The sequence below is a fragment of the Punica granatum genome, chromosome 5 (genome assembly GCF_007655135.1).
Source record: "Punica granatum isolate Tunisia-2019 chromosome 5, ASM765513v2, whole genome shotgun sequence".
NCBI lineage: Eukaryota > Viridiplantae > Streptophyta > Magnoliopsida > Myrtales > Lythraceae > Punica > Punica granatum.
This window is the reverse complement of record NC_045131.1, coordinates 3787051-3808568: the sequence shown is the minus strand read 5'-3', so window position 1 is coordinate 3808568 and position 21518 is coordinate 3787051. Positions and strand designations below refer to the sequence as shown.

At 39.2% G+C, this 21518-nt stretch overlaps 1 protein-coding gene, 1 long non-coding RNA gene and 2 pseudogenes across 2 annotated transcripts; 3 read left to right on the top strand and 1 right to left on the bottom strand.

Annotated features, from left to right (window-relative positions):
• Positions 1 to 6053: 6053 nt before the first annotated feature.
• On the bottom strand, positions 6054 to 8776 carry LOC116208238 (pentatricopeptide repeat-containing protein At2g37230). Its single transcript, XM_031541583.1, has one exon. The coding sequence runs from the start codon at positions 8624 to 8626 to the stop codon at positions 6350 to 6352; it is 2277 nt and encodes a 758-aa protein (XP_031397443.1). The 5' UTR covers positions 8627 to 8776; the 3' UTR covers positions 6054 to 6349.
• Positions 8777 to 11892: 3116 nt separating this feature from the next.
• Positions 11893 to 12884, top strand: LOC116206706. Its single transcript, XR_004156776.1, has 2 exons — positions 11893 to 12200; positions 12378 to 12884. It is a non-coding gene; the product is annotated as an uncharacterized LOC116206706 (long non-coding RNA).
• A 3472-nt stretch (positions 12885 to 16356) lies between these two features.
• Positions 16357 to 17475, top strand: LOC116207866 (annotated as a pseudogene).
• Positions 17472 to 20628, top strand: LOC116207865 (annotated as a pseudogene).
• The last annotated feature ends 890 nt before the right edge of the window (positions 20629 to 21518 follow it).

Here is a 21518-nt window from a genome sequence, read left to right as displayed (position 1 = left end):
AGCTAGGTGTTTGGTAAAATAGATGTTTTCAACTAATCTGCTATTAATTTTGATTCCAAAAATTCGATGTGGCAGGTGTGTGATGCCTCGCATCATCGGGAAAAGCTGCCTGCCCATCAGCTATATTTGGACTTGGAGATAATATTTTGGCTAATTAGGAATTTGAATATTCTAAATAAGACTATGTCGACCAATTAAGTAGTTGATATCTTTCAGATTTTTTTAGATATGTTTCGGATATTATTTGAGATAATTGGTTTCCTAATTAGCTATGAATTCAAGCCTATATAATAGGCGAGTTTACTATGTAATTCATTGGGTCGGTCCATTTAGTAAAATATTACTCCTATGATTTTCGCCCTACGACCACCGCCACGTTTCCATAATTATATCTCTACTCTCTCTTCTCATTTTATTAAATTCGTCGGACTTCGTTTCTTGGGTTGATCTAGCTTGGTTTGACATTTTGTTGAAGCTAAGATCAATTATTTAGGGAGAGGAGAGAGGGCAATTAATGTCGTTGTGGTTGTGGAATGGAACGGGAGAGAGCAGAATGATCTAGTGGGAACAATTGCAGGGATTCCAGGGGCCCACCTGAATAGGTATTTGACAGTTAATGCAGTTGGAGAAGGAATCAAGCACGACAAGACAAGACAGTATTAAATAACCTGATTAGGACATTATTGAATCAAGCTGTTAATTAATGGTGCGTTTAGTTTTAGAGTTAAATTGAGTTGAATTTTGATTTTAATTGGTTTGTACTGATTGTAATGTTGAATTATGAGAAAAAAGTGTGAAAAAGTAATAAATATTTAAGAGAATTTATTATTAAAAATTGAATTAAATGGTTAAAAAATTAAAGAAAAATGAAAAAGTAATAATTGTGTTATTAATTTTTATTGTGTAGTGAGTAGAGTTAAAGTTAGAGTTAAAATTTTAAAATCAGATTGCGAAATCAAACGGGTTAGAACTAACCATATAAGAGATCTATGCATCAATATAATAAACTATCTATCAGGCGGTAAGGAAGGTAAACAGTCTACTAATGGATCTCAATTCTTTTTATTGACGATCACTTGAATCGCATTGCAACTAAAAACTTCAATAGCCTAATTTGGAGATCTATGTATTGGTCATCAAGAATTGATGCCCATAAATGAGTTAGCTAAAGAAAGTCAATAGTTTTTTTGTATGGACCCTAATATCCGAAAGTTCAATTAGATTTTGACTAATCCATCTAAGTCGGGTCGGTCTGTTGAAAGACAAAGTTTTTCTGGCGTGAATTTTTTACATTCACAAGGATTCAAACCCGAGACCTTGCTTATGGGAATAAGTGTTGAACCACTGGAATCAAGCTACGTTGGTTAAAGAAAGCCAAAAGTTCTTCAAACAGTTCTCAATATAACTCAAAATCATGAACGATTATATTAGGACTTTATTCCCGGTGCCCAAGCATGTACCTATCTATGAACACCAGAGATAAGCTAGGAAGTTTGGGAAGCTTTAGGGTTATGAGGTCATTAGAGACTCAAGGCACGTCTTTCATAATCCTCGGGGAATTATGACGGTCTCGCTCGGATGTTTCGTCCAACAGTCTCACTCCAACTCCAAGGCTAAGCAATTCTCCAGGCCTAAAGAATTTCTGGATCTTTCTCAGGCCATCCGATTACCTATTTTGAGATGGTTCCAGAAAAAGGAAAATGCCGTACTTGCATTTCATGAATTGAATGCATCTAACATGTCATTGCATTAGGTCCATGATCCGTAGCAGGTAAGAGGGATTACGTTGCTCAAAGTAGTTGTATTATCCATAATATATAATAAGATACCGTCATCGAAAGTTATCCAAATTAATGAAAGGGGAGAGATGACATCAACTTGCGATTTCCTAGAAATGTCACCAAAATTATCCTTCTACCTCATTCATGCCCATCACGTACGTTCCTGCTGCATGCGGTTAAGTTAGTTTCTTATACAGTCCCCCATTGAATTGCAAAATCCATGATCTCTCAAAGGAATGAGTGTTGGTACAGTAACACAAGACATCGACTTAGAACAAAGAGATCTGATTTCAATCCTCACTAATATTATTTACGTGCTATTTTATTTCTGCTTCACTTTCTATTCTTGTACGAAGCCATACGTCTCTATTATGCCCTAATAAAAGAAAATAAAACAAAAGTCCATCGTCCATCTCACATTATGGCCATTTTCTTCCCCCAACAAAAAGGTGCATCGTCCCCATCTTCACCTCCAAAAGGGCTTATAATTATAATAATTAAAAAACAAAGGGATGGAACAAAAATATAAAACAACTTATCCCCGAACAAGAGCACTCAGCATACGCTACTTTAATTCGATTACTTCAGACCGATGCAACTCGTCACGGGTTCCATCACTTAATTTGTTACCACAATCAATGGGGACATGTACATATGACCACGATAATTTTTGCAACTTATGAGAGGGTTGCTGCTTAGGGGACAAGATAAAAAACAACGTCAGTATAATTGTAGGGATGGGCCTGTCTCCACGGTTGCTTGAGTTTCATCATCATCGCGCATTACATCTTCTGCTTTTTTTCTTTTTCTTTTTTTTTCCGCCCTTCTTTTTTCAGGTTTTTGTCCAAAATAACGGCCATAGCATTAATTGGGGGCCACAGTAACTGGCAATTAGTATCATCCATCTTATTCTTCTTCCCTCCCTCACTGGTTAATTAAATATTACTAATATTGAGAGATGCTAATCTCCCGTTCGGTAATCAATGAGTTTTCAAATTTTAACTCTCGAAAGGAGATTATTCAATTTCTGTATTAATATAATTTCTATTTCATTATACTAAATTTATGAACTTTTCATTGTAACAATATATATAGTTAACAATTATTTGAAAAGAGTATAAAGTAATTTTTCTCTTTTAACATTTGGCTTTTCTTGCTACGGATATATATCTATAGAAAATTTGGTATATTCCTTTGGGATTCTAAAACCATCGATGCTTCTCTAGGAACACAATTAATTACATTCAACATATCGTTCCTCGAAAACTTCAAAGACAATGCTTATTAATATTCTTACCCCAGTGAGAGATATAATTTTTGCTCCTATTGGGGGAGCCAATCAATCACATTTGCATATGCCACTAGTTTATACACACACACATATATACATATATCATATAATTATACAAGAATATGCAGGGGCAATTGAACTCCTTTGCGTAAATGCTTATTACCTTTCTCGAGGAAGCTACAATAGTTCTTAGCTTTTATATTATGGTAAAAAAAAATGATCATTATTGAATACAACATGGTAAAAAAGTTATACCTATATATATCTATATACATGTATAATAATTTAAGCAAGTGATAGTAATGAGATATCATCATATGCATATTTCTTCTTTGACACGGTGTGTATCAAGACATTGTTTGTTTATGAGAGAAACCGTTATCTTACACAAGTTGTGTAATCGTATGAAAATTTAAAAGAAAGTGGAATATGGGGGTAAGAAGAAAGGGGAATCTATATCATATGGCAAAATTAACTACATTTTGCATTAAACAAGGGCATATAAATGGGGTTAGGAGAGTCAAATTGTGCATAAATTAGAAAATATAAATAATTGGCAAAAATATATATAAAGAAAGTATTGCAATTAACAATTTGACAAATAACAAAATTAAAGAATTAGTTGAAACACTAGAAATGCTAAAATATTGTTGAATAATTTAACTTACTCTAATTTTTAATAAAAAACTATGATAAATTATTGTTAGAAACTTCAAATTAATAATAATTACAAAATATTATTGATCTTATAGAAAGCAATTAACCATTTAATGAATAAAAAAATTAAAGAATTACTTGAAAGATTAGAAATGTTAAAATATTATTGAACTATTTGAGTTGCTCTAATTTGTAATAAAAAGGTATGCAAAATTATTGATTGAAACCAGAAATTGAAAATAATTAAAAAATATTATTGATCTTATAGAAAAATTGGTGTTTCAAATTAAAAAGAATTACAATTAAAAAAGTATATTAAAATGAACGCAAGGTTAAAAGGCTAATTAGAGAAATAAAGGACAGTTCGCGCCCACACATTTAAGGCCCTTAGTCAAAGGTGGGCTCTGATAGTGTTAATAATATATATAGGGGGCACATTCACAATGCTCATTCCAAAAAGGCGTCTCCCCGCAAAGTGTGAAAAAGAAATTATGTGGGACCCTGAAATTCTTATTACTTTGTTCCTGTTCCCCCGGGCAAATTCAATTGTGAGTCGAGTCAGAAATGTTGCATTGTTTGTAGTATTATTATGGTCTGCAAAACTTGATGAACGAATTATATATATATATATATATATACACATCTGGATTTACTCTATATGAATAAAAATAACTTAGTTTGAGCTTTCATGAATCTCCGATATGGATAAGGTCATCGATTGGGAGAGTGAATCATTTCATTGCAAGTTCCATTAATTTCACCATATGCATACTGTAGCTTATTATGTCCAAAAGAACATCATGCATGCTCGATCACACAATACATACATCATTACATAAACTAATCCTTAGAATAGAGCCCTTCCCCGTTCTAGATTAATCAATTTCTCTTTCTTGTAAATGGAAATTATAAGCCTCCACTTCTTGATATAATTAAGGGAGAACGAGAAAAAGGATGTGAAAAATTAAAGAACTGCAAAGAAGACAAATGAACTATTGCCCAAAGATTAGAAAACTGTCATACTAAATTAACCAAATCATATGATTGGTCAAACACCCATCGAGTACCCCTCAATATTAAACTATATATCAATCACATTCGCAGAGGGTTATCAAATTTCTCTCGTTTTTTGAGCTATGGTTAGCTATTACTATACATAAGTTAAGAGGAAATGATGATGCATGAAGCTTCTCTTAGACTTTAAGTCAAAGACTAATGTGGACTTGGCTAGGAGCTTTCATGATTGAGATCGCAACCCTTTTTAGGGTTTGATTCAAAAGCCCTTCAATGTATACTTTGAGGAGCAAGCAAATTAAAAGATTAATTAATTAATTTGGGCGTAATTAATTTAAGTACATATATATAGTAAAAGCACGCAAAGGGTTTTCGACGCATGCATGCAAAAAGCGACTGTCTTTTGAAAAGCACGTATTTGCTAGCTCCTAGATATTAATCTTATATATATATATATCATGACAGAGGAATGACCTGAACCAATAAGCTAAATACAACGGTACTTATATGACATTAATGGTCCTCTAACTATATATGCAACTTTTTTTTAGTTTCGCTACGGCAACGGGTGAATTATCTGCAGTTACCTACACCCTTGAACGATTTTTGTGTTTCACACTAAAGTACATAGTGGTCTGGACGTGACAGTGCAATCAGGGATATAGTTTGATTGACGTGCATAGGAGCATGAATATCAGCCACAAGGGCATAGCCTAACTATTTGATAATCTCTTTTGTTATAATCTGAATGATGTTGAAATTCAAGAGAGGGAGGGATTTAATGTAGTAGCACGCACTTTAACTTCGAACCAAGAGGTTCCGAGCTTCATTTTATTAGTAGGACTTCCACTGCCCTATTATTCTTCACTTTCTTTATCTTCTTATAGACTCAACGATCTCTTTTATGAACGGAAAATGTTTCAATAGAGAGGACCAATTAATGGTAGTGTAATTATAACATTGGGCAGTTTTAATCGATGGGAAGCAAAACAATGCTTAGGTTGCATTGGGCCATATTGGGCCCTGTTAGGCCCACCACAGGTTACTTTCTAACAAACAGCGGGGCCTTCATCTGCATATCATGGGCCCTCCACCTCACTCGGGTCCGTTGGTCCCTCAGCGACACACGGTTTTGGTTAACCTGAACCACGACGAGTTGTTTACATGGGATGGGATCATCCGTTTATGTAACAACTAACGAGAGAGACCATAGACGAAGCACATTTTGATATGATCAACTGAACGCCGAAGGTTAAAGAAGACGAAGTACGTCCTTAGGAAGAAATGGTTACAAATTACGACACGAATCAAACCTGCAAGGAATGATGATTATGACTTGCCACAATTGGTCAATTACAGGTGAAAATCAAATACATGGGCTGAATTGAGTTACAGAGCTCAATTACTGAAAAGGCACAAAACTCAAAAGTGATCATTTGAGAAGCTGCAAAGCTTGAGTTCGAATCAACCGATGAGGCGATGACTACTTGCAAGCCTATGGTAACTTTATTTGGGATCAACATGAAGATCATCGGCAGCGTACTCTATAGGAATCAACAAAAAAACTGATTTTCATCAATTAACCACGTAAAATAAAAGCCGGAAATCAAGCTCCAACAGGGGATTCTTTCTTTCCCTTCTTGCTAACACGGGATTTTTCACCTCCCCTCATTCTCGAGATAACATCGGCTTGCTTCGTGTACCCTTCCTGATTAAGGCTCTTGATCAAATCCTTGCAATTGCTCCAGTCCGTGACCCCACCTTTCTCCATCAACTTGCACAGGATGGAGTACGCGTTGAGAGTCTTTCCCGCAGTTAGAAGACCATCGAGGACCTTTTCATAGCTTGAAATCTCAATTGAACAGTCCCTCTCCAAACTGAAATCTAACAGCTTGAGCGACGCAATAGTCTTCCCCTTCTCACAGAGGTGAGATAGAAGGCTATCGAAATCAGGGGCAATCCCGCTTTGCATCAATAGGTCAATTCTCCCGAGAGCTTCCTCCACATGGCCTCTCATGAGGAGAGCCGTAAGGATCTTTGCAACCAAGTCCATGTTCTCCAGCACGCCTTTCTCCACCATGGCCTTCATCACCCTGCTCGCGGTCTGAACCCTCCCGTCCTCGAAGAGGCTCTGCATCACAGACCTAAAGAGGGATGAATCAGGAAGGTGCCCACTCTCCATCATACTATCAAGAGCTGTTTTCGCATCAGCTGGTTCTCCTTTCCTCAAGCAACTCTCTATAAGCAGTCTATAAGAATCCGTGCCCCTAGGCACCCCTCTCCGGTCCATGATCTTCAAGATCTCGAAAGCAGGCTCGGGACTCCCTTCTTTAGAGTGACCGCGGATTAAATTATTGAAGGCCTCAGAATCTTGAACACCCTTCTTCATCAACTGCCGGAAAAAGATCTCAGCTTTTCCTGTTTGCCCATTGTTGCAGAGGTATTCAATCATTCGGTTATAAGCTTCAGGCTGCATATCGAGCGTACTCTGCGGCCTCAAAATAATATCCTTCTCCATGAGCTTATCCAATAAGTTAATCGCTCTATCATACACCCCGTGCTTGCACAAGTTCTCAATTAAGATCCCATAATGTCCCGCTTCCGTAGGAATGCTAAGTCGAATCATCCCCTTGAGAACATCGACAGCCGCATCCAGATCACCTGACTTGCACTGGCAAGTTAACAACTTCTCAAATATCGAGTTATCTTTTGGAGCAATGTACCTATTCACCATCTCATCCAGAATACTTCGTGCCTCTGCCATTTTCTCTGCTTCACAGAGTCCAGGCAACAGAGTGGAGTAGGTGACTGCATTGGGCTTAATCCCGAGCGACCTCATCTCCTCAAGCACTCTCAGCCCATCATCGACCTGACCCACTGAGACATACCCTTTGATCATTGTAGTGTAACTGATGACATTAGGGGTAATATTCTTCCCTTTCATCTCCGTAAACGACTTCTCCGCCTCATCCATCTTCTTGAACCGGATAAACCCATTAATCATCGTATCATAAGTAACCACGTCGGGAGAAATCCCTCTGCTCTTCATGTCCTCGAAAAACCGGAGAGCAGTCTCAAGCCTCAAAGACAGAAAGAACCCCCAGATCATGATATTGTAAGTGTGGCGAGTGGGCTCGATTCCTTCATCCAACATAGCATTGAAGTACCTCTTAGCCATCATATACCGGCCCCGCCTCAAGATCACCTTGAACACCATATCATAGCTCTTAATGGTCCTCTCTACACCCAACTCCTTCATCTTTAAGAACAACTTCACCGCTTCCTGAACTATCCCGGCTCTTCCGTAGCTCTCGATCAGGACTACAAACATGTCCTCGTCCCACTGCAAGCCCTTCTGGGGCATGTCGAGCAGGATGCACCGGGCGTGGTTGAGCATCTTGGCCCTGCCAAGAATCTCCATGATCTTCAAGTGAGTCTCCCGGTCGTGCCGGAACAGGCCAGACCGCTCGACCCACCGGAAGAACTGTAGCGCGTGATCGGGCTTACGGGCCCCGTGCAGTACGTTGTACACCAGGGAGTGGTCGAACTCGGGCACTATCGACCGGATCGAGTTCTGCAAACGGGTGGTCCAGGCCCTATTCGCCATCATGCGGCATATCACATCCTCGAGTTTCTCAGGAGGTCGGGGCTTACCTCGAAGAGGTCGCTGCATCGGGGCCTCCCGAGCTGGTCCAGGCGCAGCTGCCGGTTCGGACTCCGGTGCTGGCGTCGGGCCAGGGTCCGCGACACTGACAGAGGCGGCCGGTGGCTCATCGGTTGAGGAGGAGCAGAAACGGAGGAGGTTGAGGCACAAGCGAGTGGAGCTTCCGGGGAGAGAGTTGGGGTATGAATGGTGAAGCTTTGACAAAGAGATGTGCGCCATTAATAGTTAATAAGCTGCCGATCCACAAATGGCGGTGGAAATGGAAATGGAGGAATGTCGTCGTTCCGGCGATTCCCGGAACGGAGGGGGACGGCGGAGCTTTGTGGGAGGCGGTGGCGGGGTTAGGGTTTAAGGTGGAACTGATAGAGTCAAACCGCTGGGAGGGGATGTAGTGGAAACGGGCCAGTGGGCTTCGTCAATTGAACTGAAATTAGGCCCAGGCCCGGACCATTGTCAGTTGGAACTTGCAAGCGAGATTCGCCTCAAGCCCGGCCCATCCAATGTGTAGGACATGAGTCATACTTGTGCTATGCGCGGTATTACGTAAACCTTCTATATAATTTTTATTTTTAAAATGTAGTAGTCTTGTTTAGTAGTAGAGGATTGAAATAATATTATCAATTGAAAATCTTAATTAATCAAATGAAAAAGATTAAACGAACGTATTTGATGTCGGAAAGAATGGGAGGGGAGAAAGAGAGAGAACCTAAGAGAGAATAGAGAGAGAGAGAGGGGAAGAAAATAAGGGAAGAGAGAAAGTGAGAGAAAATTAAAAAAAAGTTTTAAATTACTGATATACACATAACTTCTTCAATATATATTGGTTATTATTATTTTTATTGTATTTCTTATAGGCATTTTTAGAATAACGAAATTTACCCAAACTCCCCTTCTTCTCCTTTCTGTAATATAGACGAATCAACCATTGGTACGTGTTTCGCACTTCCCTTGAATGTGGGACACACCACGAAGAAGGCGATATGCACACACGTAGTCTACGTAAAAGTAGAAACTGATGAACCAATTCACATTACAGTTTTTTAACTATTGAAAGGCTAACGAGGAATAAAATGTGTAAGAATCAACTGTTGAAAAAGTTACTAATATTAAAATTATATTTGTTTGGACTTAATTTTAAGTACTGAAATTTTAATACTGAAATTTTAAACATTTAATCAAATAAGTGCTTAATTGATTTAGTGCAGTACTCTCGTGTTAGCCTACTATTTTCTTTCTTTTCACTTTTGACCCTTATCTTTACTCTTCTTCTTTTTTATCAAGCAGATCGAGATCTGGGGAAAGGGCGGTGGCGGTCGTCGATTATGGCTACCACTGCCTTAATCGAGATATCGGACGACCCCGATTAGTGCTATGGTGGTCGGGATCAGAGCCACCACCGCCCTTTTCACTGGTCTCCCTTCTCCTTCTACCTTCCCCTCTTTTTCTCTCTAACATTCTGACTAAAAATCAGAAAATGGACCAGATTTCAAAATAAAAAAAGATCAGGGGCACCAATAAATGATTAAGTGGGTTTTGGATTACTGTACAGTTGAACTCCACTCCATTCCAAATATATATATGTTTAAATGTGATTGTTATAATGGTTTGAAAAAAGTATATGTAAAAATTTATTATTAAATAGGAGAAAATGAAAAAAAATGTAATGATTATGTTGTTAAATTGATTGAAGAATGAGTGAAGTGAGGAAATTTATTATTAAGAAATTGATTATAATAATGATGACAAAAATATATGTATGAGAATTTATTATTACTTATAACAAAAGACAAAACAATAATGAATATATTATTCAATTTGAGAAAAAAAAGAAGGTAAAGTGAAATTGTGATGAAGTTTAACTCTATTCTCTAACAAAACTTAGGATCCGTTTGATTTTGGTGTGGAAATATTTTTCACTTTACTTCACTTTACGTTTTTTTCAATTCAACAATACAATCATTACTTTTTCTCTTTTTCTTTAGTTTTTTTTAATCTTAATCACTATGCAATTCAAGTTTTAAATATTAAATATTCTAAACTATTTATTACTTTTTTTATAATTCAACAACACAATCATTACTTTTTTTATCAATCTTCCTCAATTCCATTATTACAACCCCACTTAAATATAAATATATATATATATACATACTTTTCCATCAACGCGTTCGTTTGTCTTTTATATATTTCAATGGAAATGAAATGAAAATTTGAAATTTAACTCTATTACTGAATATAATAGCTTTAGGAAACCTAATAACAAGTGGGGATGAGTCGGGCCACTACCATAAAATTAAAAGGAACACCAGAGAATTTGATGAGCTGGGTTTTTTGATGCACAGCTGAGCTGAGCCAGGGAATTTGATGCATCATGAAAAGAATAAAGGATCCCGTCTCCCTCTAAAATAATAAATAAATAAAAATTGAGAATTATTATCAGGAGAAAATGAGCTGGGCCTTCGATGCGGAGCTGTAAATGAAAAAAAGTTGGGCTTCCAAAAGTAGGCCGGGAATTTCTTTGTAAGGGGAATATATGCCCATCCAAAATAATATAATCCTATTATTATTATTATTATCAGATGCAGATCATAGGCATCTGTAAAAGTAAAATTAACCGTTCAGCACCCGCCTTGCTCATTAGACAAAAATGAAGCAACCGAAACAACATGAGTTGGGAGCCATAGTGGGCGGCATCGAGCCAGCCCCAAAGTGACAATCGGTAAATTTGAAGTTAAAATATGGGCTAATTCAGACATTACAGATAAATCACAATCCTATTCCACCCTAAATCCACCTTATGAGCAGGATTTATCTCTTAATAAATTATATTATGCTCGACCTCGCCTTTTTATCTCACCATGCCAGCTATTATGCTAGCATGACTCCGTGATAAGGGGATACAGCTTCTCTCGCATTAGATGCGTGCGGATCCTGAGTACATTAAGCATCCAACGGTGGAGAGATTCAGTGTCATGGGACACGAGATCATACTAGAATTTTCCAACCATGCCAGACACTTTATGTGATTTGCGAAACTCTTAAATCCGCCCTTAAATCCGATCGACTGAAAACGCACCATGGATGGAGTGTTGGATCCAGCCGACTGAATGAATAATACCTGGAGCGATTTCCCGCGTGCAGAGCAGGCAGTCGGCACAAAGAAGGAAGAGGACGAAGGTGGCAATAACTTGTGGGAGTAGATGACTTTGATGAACGCTGTCATGCTCCCGGATAGTGACGCGTGGAGGCAACCAGAGCAAACTAATCATCAATTTAATTAATAAAAATATAATTTCAATTAAAACAAGACCACTCTTTCATTTAAGCGAATCCATACATGTTTCTCTTAAATTGAAACTCGAGTGTGAAAAAAAAAACCCTAAAGAGATTTATTCGCTTAGTGGGGTGACGTAACTCGAACTGGATCAATTGGGTTGGACTCTGGGATGCAATATTACATTATAAGGGGGGGGGGGGGGGGGGGGGGGGGGGGGGGGGGAACCGTCCAAACTTCGCCCACACGCACTACATTTCTTTGGCTGGAATCTCGTACTGTAACTCCGATTCCATTTCTTGCTCCAGTTTCCGTCTGTCTGTCTGTCTCTTCCCTCTATTGACAGAGTTAAGTAACCCCTTCTCCTCTCTTTCACTCAAACCTTTCTTCGTCTTCTGGTCTTCTCTATAAAAAGGAATCAGAGCCAGTCGATGTTATCAGATCGTGCTCGTCCACTTTCTCTAGAAGTGTCTCTGAGAATTTGAGATCAGGGCGAGTTGTTGATGCTTTTTAGTTCTGGTCAGTTTCCATCTTTCGTATATTTAATCACCTCGATTGGTATCGCCACGCGCACCGGGTTCTTGTTCACAGCCGCACGGTCTTTGTTCCCCTGCTGATTAACAATTCTACCTGCTGTTCATTTTGTCTATCAAAATTGTTGGGTGTTTACGGTTAATGAATTTGTGTTCTTTGCAGAGAATCAGGTGAGAGGCTAGCGGCGGCGAGTAGCTATTCGTAGTCTCCATACATAAAAGCCGAATATCGTTTCTTCTCGTGCTGTCCGGGAATCTCAGCAGGACTAGGACAACATGGGACACGTTATAGTGATTTCGGTACCAACTATCCTGTTCATCCTGATCGTTGCCCTGGCGAGTTACCTTATCTATAGGGAATACAAGCGAAGGCGAGCAGCTCGGGCTTCACAGTACCTAGGGCCTCCTGCCCCGCCGACTTACGCTCATGCATAGCCCCGCAGGCGCGAAATCTACTTGTATGCTGCGACTTCTCTTTGTTGCATTCTCTGTTCTATCATACCGATTTATATCTCGTCCTTGTGTGTTTTGAGAAACGTACCTGTACGCATTATTTACTGTGGGTTCATAGGATTTTGCTGTTATCCGAATACTGTAGTCATGATCTTTCATTTCGATCTGTATTGCTAATCTTGACCACTTGATTGAATGATTTGGTAACTTACACAGATGTCCTCCTGATCGGTCTTCAATCAGTTTCAGCTAGTTTTGCATTTCGGGCTCTTTCTTTCTATCAAACAAGGGTCTATGATGAACATGATGAGCCGAGGCCACGCGGACAACCAAACATATATATTCTATCATATCAATAAGCACAAGTAGTTTTTTTTTTTTAGAAATGACGTCGAGACACGTGCGATATGAACACGATTTGAAACCCATCTTGTGCACGACGAAGACGAATGAACTAATTAACTAGGGGATCTCTCGGGCTGTCAGTAAACGTACAAAGAATCAATTACATTGTCACCGACCACTTGACGCATAAGCTGAAGCACCATCCAGGGCAGGTAGAGGCCGCAGCCATAATGAAACACAAGCGATTAGGTTACATATCCAAATGGTCTTGTGTGAGATGGAATTCTGGATTTTCCCGATTTTGGTGGACTTTTAACTCTGCATTGAGTGTATCGATGGGATTTTGGTGGACTTTTAAGTCTGCATTGAGTGTATAGATGGGAAATAGATAAACATCATGAGATTAGGTGCCTATAAGAGCTTAGTCATCTTAGAACTAATCCATTTGGATATTTGAGGACTTTTCCTTATAGTTTCTTGGAATGGTCAACAACACTTCGTTTAGACACAACTGCGTTCGATATAATTGCCTATATCTAATTAGTGAAAAATCTCAAACCCTAGATGTGTTCAAGTCCTATAAGGGCCAAGGTCGATAACCAACTGGGCAAGAGAATTATGGCCATTGGATCTGACCGTGATGAATACTATGGTAGATTTTATTAAATTTCTATTGGGCTTATACGGACTCAGGCCCATATCCACTTAAAAGCTCAAGCTGATAAGTGGTGGTACCCAAGCCATATATTAACCCATGGATTTTCCTTTTCTTTTCCAATGTGGGATTTATCCTATTTTACTCCTCAACACCCGCCCTCACGTGCAATGTGTGGTCTATTTCTGCCTACACGTTGTCACGTGCCCTTAAATACCCGCCCTCAACAATTGACCTCGAGCCGGGCTCATCTTTCGTGCTCGGGCGAGGGGGGACACTAACACAAGGCGCACTATTGGCTGCACACGGACATACTAGGCATGGCGTGGTGTGAGTCCATGCGCATACGCGCGTAGGCATGCGGAAGCATAACCCGCTCTGATACCATATTAAATTTCCATTGGGCTTATACGGGCTCAGGCCTATATCCACTTAAAAGCTCAAGCTGATAAGTGGTGGTACCCAAGCCATATATTAACCCATGGATTTTCCTTTTCTTTTCCGATGTGGGATTTATCCCATTTTACTCCTCAACAGATTTGATGGATCGTGTGAATGCCATCCATATCTTTTGCCAAATTCTCAGAGGCATATGGTATCGTCCAGCAGTACAGTATGCCAGGAAGTCCCGGTGTGAATGGTTTTACTGAGGGACGAATCAAGGACACTTAAAGGATATGGTGAGAAGCATGACTACTCATTCTACGTTATCAGAATCCCTCTAGAAGAGGTACTAAAGACCGTAACTTACTTAACAGAGTAACTAAGGCAGTACCGAAAACTCCTTATGAACTATGGATTGTTTAGCTAAGGTAAGTCAAATAAAAGACATTGGACATCGTGACGGTAAATTACTATTTGGTTGGCTATTCTGAAAGATCCTGGGATTGCAGATTTTATGATCCCACTACTGAATGATTCTTTGACGGGAGATGTCAATTTTTGAGGATGTTGAATTTTAGGGAAGATAAGGTTAAGGATGTTGTCCTTTGGAGGGAATTTGTTTCTCTTTCTACAGTTGTTATTTCTGATATTGATCAAACAATGAATTCAGAACAGTAGGACAACATTAAATTACTCATTATCTAACCTCAAGAGGTTACTCCGGAAGAATAAATTCAACAGCCTAAAGAACAAGCTAAAGTAGGCATCTCGTTAATGGTGTCAAAAATTTCATCAAGGTGCCGACTCATTTAGTTTCGATATGGATGTGGTTGATGAATATAGATACCATCGGTTTAGTGGGAGTAAGTATATTTGCATGAAAGATTGTAAATCAGGAGCTACCCCTATTACTAAAGGAGACTAGTTCGGTCTCAATCAATGCCCTAAGGATAACTTTAAACAGATAAAGTCATAGCAGATTTTCTATGCATGTGCAATATGAGTCTGGGAGTCCAATGCATGCACAAGTATGTACGCATCTAGACAGTGCGTATATAATTGCCATGTTTAGGAAGTACTTAAGTAATTTTGGCGTGGATCATTTTTATAAGCAGCCAAACAGGTTTTTCGGTATTTATAGAGAACATAGTGTTTTATGCTCACTAAATCAATTCAGTTTGAGATCATTAAGTGCTCTCGTTCTATTGGATGCAAAAAAAAAAAAAGTTTAAGATCCACGTATGGCTATGTATTTCTGTTGGCGGGAGGAGCTATCTCCTGGAAGAATGGTAAGCGTACTTCAATGATGGAGGCGGAATTCATAGTTGTTATGCAGCATCTAGCTATGGAATATGACTGCGAAATTTTACCACTAGCTGCGAATTATATAAAGTTTTGAAAGACTATTAAAGTCATTCGTGACAATAAGTTGACAGTCTTATATTTCAACAACAGTTCAGAGTGGCCAGTTATCTATAGGGTATCTACAACTTCCACGATTGCAAATATGCTCATTAAAGGCTTACCACCTATGGTCTTTCATGAGCATATTGCTCATAAAGGGTGTTATTTGTGAGGATATAACGGTTTAGTGGGAAGTTGTATTTCGATGCTTTTTTATTGTACTAGTACATAATGGGAAATTACAGTTATATGAAATGCAGTTTATGGTATGTTCCACTCTGGTTAAGTATTGTTTGGTCTCATTAAGGATTACAATTGACCAGTTGGAAATAGGCATATTTAAATCACATTGCATGTAATTTCCATGCTGCAAAACCATACTTGATCTATGTCGTTGAATATATTGATGTATGTGATCATTGACGAGTCTAGTCGCGATATATATGTGATGAAGATCGCTTTGGTCTTATATTGATATGTTCGATAGACCAAATTGTTTGAGATATTTGATAAAGATAGCAATTAAGAGCGCTCCTACCGCATTGTAATACACAACTATACGGTGATATATATGTCGGTCTAAGTGGGAGATTGTTGGATTTTATTCAATAATTATAGTCCAACATATATAGTAATAGTTATGTTTATGGACATCTTTGTTATTAGCCCGATTAAGTGATCTACTATAGTTTAAAGTGTTGAGCCTTAACGATATGTTGATATAATATGGGATCTAATGTGCAGATACCATGAGATAATTTCGAATTGATAATGGGTAGAATTACAAATTACAATAACCTCAGGCACCTAGATGCAATCGAGGTGTTATGGTTCCCGAGTCATACATTAAATAGATGCTCCTCTGAGGCCTTATTACTCAGACTGAGATATAGCCCACGTTATGACGTATAGACTTGGAAGACCACAATACCCATCTCTTGCTCGTTTCTAGCTTTCGCAATTAATCCAGATACGCTTCTAATTACTCAATCGATTTGACAAATTCGACGTGTGAGATTTTGGTGTTTTAGGTAATTCAATAATTTCTGTCAGCAATTTCCAGGGGACCCCGATCGGGGTCTCCATGGACATCACCCGTTTGGCAATCGCGTCAATAGGGAAGCTCGTGTTTACCCAATTTGCAGAGCTAGTCAAGGATTTCTATAACAATGGTCTGCCCTTGAACCTCTCTGTAAGTAGAGACCTGAGCCTCAACTATGTCCCAAAGGAGCTGAAATCGCGATGGCTTCCTATTGCTCAGAATTGTAGTTCCCTTGCCAATCCGGTGACTAACCATGTCCAAAGTGCCGAGCAAAACAACCAAGACGCGAACTCGCTTGGCTTAATCTCTTCAAGGAAGACAGCTGAGGCAATCCAGATTCTCAAGCTCACGTGCTCAACATACTTGGTTGCTCTTTGCCAAGTTATCAATCCGAGACACTTGGAGGAATAATGGTCGCTGTAACGAGCTCAATTAGCCAAGCTTCAAAGAAGGCTCTCTTCCCCGGGATTAACGGAGAACTGCGCCCTTTGATATTCTATGAGAAGGATCTGTTGAGAGCGGTTGAGCGTGAATCAGTGTTCGGTTATATCGATGATTCGAGCAGTAACATTTACCTATTTATGCAGAGGTTGAGGCAAGTCCTCACGGATCATGCGATATAGAATGGGAAGGAGATAAACAGTCAATATTTCATAAGAATGGGGCATTTGAAGCAGAGGTTGCCAAAGGAGGTCGAGAGCGCAAGGTTGGCTTTCGAGAGCCGGAGACTAGTCGTCCCTAACCAAATAACGGAGTGCCAGTCATATCTGTTGTCGCGGTTTGTGAGTGAGGAGTTGGGCCTGGAATTGCTTACGAACCAGAATGTGAGTTTCTCACGGTGAGGACTTCGGTAAGGTCTTCGGGGCAATGTGCCTCGGCTTATCGGCCCAATGCTCGAATGCTTGTTGCAGCTGGAATGGTTGTTCCGATCCCATTCCATTAGCAGCATGTTATGTCCCTTCATTTTTCGCGCAATGATATGCAGTCAGATCAATGATTTTTTGTGAGTGGCAAAATGTGTTAAAAGTTTGCGATGATCTTCGTTTACATATGACTTGGAAGTTTTGTTTGTTCCTTCTGGAGTAGCTCGGGTTAACGCAAAGTGAAAATAAGTATTAGATTTTGGCAAATTCATCATATAATCGGTGCTCGGAAGCTTTTAGTCCTCGGATTAAGTTGCAAATGGTCGTTTGAATATAACTGCAGACTGATATTTGTAAATGCAATTTATGAATGAAAAACACAGTGTTCATACGTAGAAGAGGATTTAGATATTTCGAGGAATTTATTATCTATCCATGATATAGATAAACATGCGTATGAGAAAAATGATATAGCACGGGGGTTACATGTTCGATTCTTATAGTAAGACTATTTGTATTTTCATATTAGCGGTTAGAATTTATATTTTATTATATGAGATTCACGTATGTTCCTTATAATCGAAAAATATAAATGCCTTTGACCTGTATTGTTTGTTAATTATAGTGAGCCTAAATAAATTTTTGAACCCAATTAGTTCTGTGCTGTAAATTAGCTTAAACGGTCCACCGCTTGGCTAATCTTATTACAGGCAGTTTACAGTTAATTACTTCACCGAAATTACTAAACCAGCACAGGCCGGACACGTGTCAACTGCCTCATCATAGGTATCTTCAACAGTTGTACTTTCAGGAGGGGCCTGGACGACATTAATATCCTTTCGAGCTCTGAGAGGGAACTTGAATGGCTTCTAACCGAGTCACCGGTAGCAGGATTGATCAGAGAATTCCATGGCTTCCCACATCCTAGGACTTGCGATCGGAAGCCGCTCCGGTCGTGTCCTGCCGAGGCCGGACCCGACTTCCCTGTCGTCATCGGTCGCGAAAGGTTTCTCCTTTCAAGCTCTGATCCGGGCCACGCTCTTCTCCGGTCTTTCTCAGTAAATTTATGCTCCGCCTCTGTTCTGAGCAATATTCTCGACTGCTCTGAACTGTTTATCATCTCCATAAGTTGACTTGGTCTTGTGGTTATAGCATTTGTCTGATATATGCTTGCGATACTTTGTCCTGTCTTACTGACTGCAGTGTAATGCCTTTTCGAGTTCACTGAAATAGGGTTTCAAAGCAGCTGATGTGCCGATTGAATGGGAAGAGCACTATGTAAGTGATGGAATCGATCCGAGAACGCAGAGTTTTCTGAAATGGGAAAGCTTGGAATCAGTGCGTCAGAATGGTGTGGGCCTAAAAGGACCAATGGCTACCCCAATCGGGAATGGTCATCGATCTTTGAATCTCACTCTGAGGAAAGAACTGGACTTGTATACGAATGTCAGACCTTGCAACGGCCTCCCCGGTTATGAAACCCGGTATGATGATGTACATCTCATCACTATCCGAGAAAACATGGAAGGGGAAAACTGTGGACTTGAGCATCAAGTAACTATCACTCCATGATGTGGTGGTGTTTCAATCGACATGTTAATATGCATTTATCTCAAAGGTTTCCTGGTTTTGGTGTAAGGTTGTGAGAGGTGTTGTCGAAAGCCTGAAGATTATTACTCGTCAAGCAAGTCTCAGGGTAGCCGAATAAGCTTTCCAGTATGCCAAGACTCAAGGAAGAGAAAGAGTCTCTGCGATTCACAAAGCCAATATCATGCAGAAAACCGACGGTATCTTCCTCAGGGTAGACTTACTAAGATCAGTAGTTCTCTGAAGGCTGCTTAGCTCTGTATAGTAATCTTGTCATACTAGTTTGTTTGGTTGCATGCTTCTAGTGCTGCCGCGAAGTTGCAGAGAAGTATCCCGAGATAATCTATGAAGAAGTCGTCATCGATAACTGCTGTATGATGGTAAAGATGATTTTTTTTCCCTCCATCCATAGTCGAATGCAATATGTTATATGTGTATCTGTTAGGATTAGAGTTGGATGTGCTTTGCAAAAAAAAAAAATTGTAATCAATAATATATTTGGTACTGGAAACCACTAATTCTGAGGAACTTTGTTGTGTATTTCTGTCAATCTGATGTCCAAGCAACCAGAAGGTGGTTCTGATTTCTTTTTATTCTGTTTCAGCTTGTGAAGAATCCTGCACTCTTTGATGTACTATTAATGCCCAACCCCTATGGTGACATGATTAGCGATCTTTGTGCTGTATTGATTGGTGGCTTGGGACTAACACCGAGGTATAGGTAAACCTTTGAGTCAATTTTTATCACATATGACTGCCTTTATCTAACACTTGAGACTTCCATGACAGCTGCAACATAGGGGAGCGAGGCACAGCTCTTGCTGAAGCTGTACATGGTTCAGCCCCTGATATTGCTGGAAAGGTTAGCCATGAAACCTTGTCATATCACAGCTTCACTCTTGCTATAGTTTACATCATCATTGCAATGTGATTTAACCAGGCAGTAAGCATCGAATCCTTCATGACATGGGTTACGGTTTAACACGTTGAATTAATAGCTGTCAAAGGAAGGATGAACTCCTGAGTTCATACCTCCATAATTATTATTATTTTTTCCCTGGAAGGTGCATTTTGGTCTTACCACTTTGTAGCCATTGTCATTATGGTCTGATATCAGTAATCAGACCGGAGACGTGGCTAATTCTCGGTCAAACCTGTCAAAACATCCATTTCGGTCTGGTAGTTCCCGATGAGTGATCCGGGGCTTCTGTCTTGCTTGGCTTCATGTTGTGTAGAATTTGTCGAATCCGACTGCTCTGCTACTGAGAGCCATAACCACTTGAAGCTCCACGATAAAGCTGATCAGACCCAAGATGCAACCGTCAACACCATCTCTGAAGGAAAGTACAAAACCGCCGATCTTGGTGGAAAATCGACCACTACCGAGTTCACAAAGGCAATCATCGGTCATCTTTGAAGGATCCTAACCTGAGTTGAAGATCTGTTTCGACAGGCAAACCTTGCAACTGCTGCTTTTGGAGGAGAAATAGCGTCACATCATGTCCAAAACCCAGAGGCCACTATACAGTGTCCACGGATGCCCTGGCCCTTTGTCCGGGCTGCGCTGTGTGTTTGAATTTTAACAGTGCGTTTGATTTCAGAGGTAAAGTTTTGAATTTGTAACTTTGATTTTGATTATGAAAAAAAGACAAAAAAAAATATAGAGTCGGTGAACTCCACTAGTTTTATTGTGTAGTGTATTGAGTGGTGTATGAGATTGTATATTGAATAATATATGGGGCCCATCAGTTTGATTTTAAAAAAGTATTTTTGTTGTGTAGTATATTGAGTTAAAGTTAAAGGTAAAATTTTAAAACGTGACTACGAAACTAAACGGAGCGTTAAGAGTGCGTTTGGTTTCAGAGTTAAAGTAATTTTGATTTTGATTGTGGAAAAGAACAAATGAAATGGTATTATAAATTTCACTTGGGAAACGTGTGTTTTTTGTTATGTAGTGGATAGAGTTAAAATCAAAATCATGATTCTAAAATCAAAATCCGAAACCAAACGGGCCCTAAATTTTTTTAACTTAACTCAACTTCACTTATCTTCAATTCAACAATACAATCATTACTTTATCTCAATTATTCATTACTTTTTCACATTTTTTCAAATAATTCAATAATATAATCATTACAAACCAATTAAAATCAAAACTCAACTCAACTCTAAATCCAAACACATTCTTAATTAGTCATTACCGGAGTTGACATTGGGAGTTGGCGAACCATCGAGTATTCTTTGTCAAGATCACATATCTGATCTGTGTAATAATGTAAATCATCTCGGTGTGGTTTCTCTTCCTCGCAGTCTGGTTTATGATGGACTGGAGATAATTTTTCAAGCTTCTCCGTGATACAAAATGGAAAAACTGGAGGATTTCTTGAAATGATGTTCACGATTATCGATGTCGGCTTAACTCGGATCACTAGATGTTTTCATGGAACTTGGAACTCTGCACGCAGCTCCTGCCTGGAGAAAGTCCATTTGTTAAAATCCAAATGAAACATATGATCGAATTCTGGCAAGGGAAGAGTCAAGTTTCAGTTATTTCCAAAATTGCCGCGTCATT

What these genes read in the sequence shown, in the direction of transcription:
- LOC116208238 (XM_031541583.1), bottom strand. Translation starts at nt 8,626, where the DNA reads ATGGCGCACATCTCTTTGTCAAAGCTTCACCATTCATACCCCAACTCT.